Source organism: Juglans regia, chromosome 12 (assembly GCF_001411555.2).
Source record: "Juglans regia cultivar Chandler chromosome 12, Walnut 2.0, whole genome shotgun sequence".
Lineage (NCBI taxonomy): Eukaryota > Viridiplantae > Streptophyta > Magnoliopsida > Fagales > Juglandaceae > Juglans > Juglans regia.
In genome coordinates, this window is record NC_049912.1 from 15,286,459 (window position 1) to 15,289,440 (window position 2,982).

Consider the following 2,982-nt stretch of genomic DNA (forward strand, 5'->3'; position numbering starts at 1 on the left):
ATATATATCAAATTTCAAACCCTGCACATTAACTACCACTGATTCAAAACGAAACAAAAAGAAAAGCAATAAAAACTGTTGAAATTGAGAGATTAACAAGATAAGCACGACTTCAGTGACAAACATATTTCAATTTTCAATCCTATTTGCTCCACCGTGAGCAAAATCCTTCGTTTTTTTTTTTTTTGCCTGCCTGCCTTCTTTATTTATTTATCTGTTTGTTTTGACTTTTTTTTTTTTTTTTTAGAAAAAAAAAAGGTGTTGGGGACTGTCCTTTTTATGGTCAGAAAGGCTTATTTTAACTCATTGAGATCTCCAGCTTTTGGCCATTTCAAACCCATTTTTGGCATAGTGGTAGTCCTCAATAGTCCTATTGATTTCAGCTTGAGTGTTCATCACAAATGGACCGTGCTGAACCACTGGTTCATTGAGTGGCTGCCCTCCAATCAGCACAAATCTCAGTTTACTTGAAGATCTGTTCCACACGCTTACACTGTCTCCAGGACCCAGAACCAGGACATGGTGAGCTGCCACAGGAGATGAATTTGGGATTCCAAAAACCCCTTCCCCTTCAATTATATACACAAAGGAATTCCATGATCCCGGGATATTCTGATGCACTTCATTTCCAGGTTTTAAAGTGAAATCCAGATACATTGTGGGTGTTCTGGTGTAAACTGGAGATTGGACTCCCATGGATTCTCCTGCTATAACTCGGACCTCGACCCCATCTTCCTCTGCCCTTGCTATCTCGTGACTTGGAAGTTCTTGATAACTTGGTTCAATCCTGATTGGGGGGAAAGCATATTTTATCAACTGCAGTTATCAAAGACAACCTGGGTTTTTGCTAAACTGGGATAATTTTCAATTAAAATCAACAATTTGCTGATTCCTAAATTCTGATTCACAGAAATCATGTCGCATGGAGTGATCAAAATCATTCACTTTTATTCAGAAATTTCCAAACTTGAAGAGAAATTGAGTCATGGGTATATTAGTATTTTCATAGACCTGGAAAGTTCAAAGTCATACTACAGACATCGGTGGCGAAGTTGGCTAGTGGGGCTAATGAACATGTAAATGAGGGATTCATAAATTGTAATTTGAAAATAAAGTCATTGCTAATGGAAAGAAGATTTCTTACATTTTGTCTCTGGAGGATAAATTGATCCAAAGCTGTAAACCATTTGAAGTTCCTTCTCCTGCAGGCATTTCTGAGTGAATGATTCCTCTGCCTGCTGTCATCCACTGCACAAAAGTCATATGAAATAAATACAAAAGAGTGTCAAACGATAAAGCTTGGCCACAATTACTCTTCTTTTTTTCTAGTTTTCTAAAAGAGAATAGACTGCAACTGCTATGGCTTACCTGCACATCACCTGTTCGAATTGTACCCTTATGGCCAGCAAAATCTTGATGAGTAACCCCGCCCTAGAATCCGAAAAGAGCAAACACAAACTTTAATTTTATTATTTTTATGGGCAAACGTAGTTACATTAAGATTGCAGGGAGCGGATCATCTGGGTCATTGACAGAGTACAGAATAGAAATCATGAAACCAAAGTTTGAGAGAAGGTATACCTGCAACATGTATGTGACAGTTTCAAAACCTGTAAAAGAGAATTCACATCAGATAAAGGCAAATTAGCCCACACAGATACAATCGTGATTCATAAATACGTATAATTCTTCCACAAACAACGGTGAGATTAATTGGATGAATGCAGAACCTCTGTGTGGATGATCAGGAAATCCCGCAGGAGGAGTCACTGCAACATCAAACACCCCACAATCTTAAAACCAAATGCATCAACGAAAGGTAAATTTACACTTGAAAGAACATCAGATTGCAATCAACTATCAAGTGTGTACCTGAAAAATCATCCAACATTAAAAAAGGATCCAAATTCTTCAATTCACTGCTGAGAATCAGATGCCCAACAAGAAAAGAACCCCCAAAATGATCAATAGCAGATGATAAAATCGCAAGAACAATTAACCATGCATCGACCAAAAATGAATATTTACTCCAAACAGAGTGAATTAACAGAACTATTTCTTTAAAGAAAAGGACGAAGAAACGCAAGAATACCGTCCAATGCCTCTCCTAACAACAGCACCATCACCCTCACGTTGAAGTTTGGCCAAAATCTTCTTGACCACCAATCTGGGTCTGTCAAAAGAAGGAGCTTTACCCGAATCAGACATGATAATTCAGATGGTTGGCACTTGGCCCTGTTTGTTGTAAGTTGGCTTTGTAAAATAACAGTTGCTTGAGGTTGAGTCTTGGTGCTTCGCTTTCGTATGTGCTTATTCCTTTCAAAAACTTGATCCCGGTTGTTGTATTTATACCGTACAGAGGGAATGCGGAAGAGAGAGGAGAAATGTCAAGGAAGACCGGAAGAGAGAGAGAGAGAGAGAGAGAGAGAGGGGAGGATTCGGTGGGGGGAAACGTTGGGTCCCGACACAACAACGAAATTGGAGGCGTGGGAAAAACATATTGTGTGGGACCCACTTCACCTCCAATATGATGTGGAACATGTGATGATCTCAAGCTTGTGTCACGATGATGGAGGTCAAACAATAAAACCACTGCCTTTGTATAACTTTGTTTTGTTTAGAAATATCAAATAAGCGTAGTTTTTTTCACAATTTTTTTTTATTTCATCTAATTATTATAATTTTTTTAAATTTTTACATAAAATCAACTAAATAATTTAAATTTTTTAATTTTTTAAATAAAAATAATATTAAAAATATATATTCTAATAATATTTTATTAAACTTTTAACTTTTATTTCAATTTATCTAATTTCATCTGTAAAAATAAGTGAGGCCTTAGTCTATAATGAACCAGACATGTAAATTATGTTTTTATTTAAATAATAAGATTTAATTTATAATATTTCAAATTTTTAAATTTATTTTTCAAATCACATTATATTACGCAAGTATTTTACTATATATATTTTACACACCGAA

At 35.9% G+C, this 2,982-nt stretch overlaps 1 protein-coding gene across 2 annotated transcripts; it reads right to left on the reverse strand.

Moving 5' to 3' along the window:
* Nucleotides 1–228: 228 nt before the first annotated feature.
* LOC108986319 (pirin-like protein) lies at nt 229–2,347 on the reverse strand. 2 transcript variants are annotated; one of them, XM_018958904.2, is made up of 7 exons: nt 2,093–2,347; nt 1,873–1,919; nt 1,731–1,769; nt 1,582–1,610; nt 1,369–1,431; nt 1,145–1,248; nt 229–787 (listed from the first exon to the last, which is right to left on the reverse strand). In XM_018958904.2, exons 1-7 carry the CDS (start codon nt 2,206–2,208, stop codon nt 304–306), a joined length of 882 nt encoding a protein of 293 aa, XP_018814449.1. In that variant the 5' UTR covers nt 2,209–2,347; the 3' UTR covers nt 229–303. The 2 variants fall into 2 exon arrangements, with proteins under 2 accessions (XP_018814449.1, XP_018814441.1); XM_018958896.2 differs by having other exon boundaries at nt 1,873–1,922.
* Nucleotides 2,348–2,982: the final 635 nt, after the last annotated feature.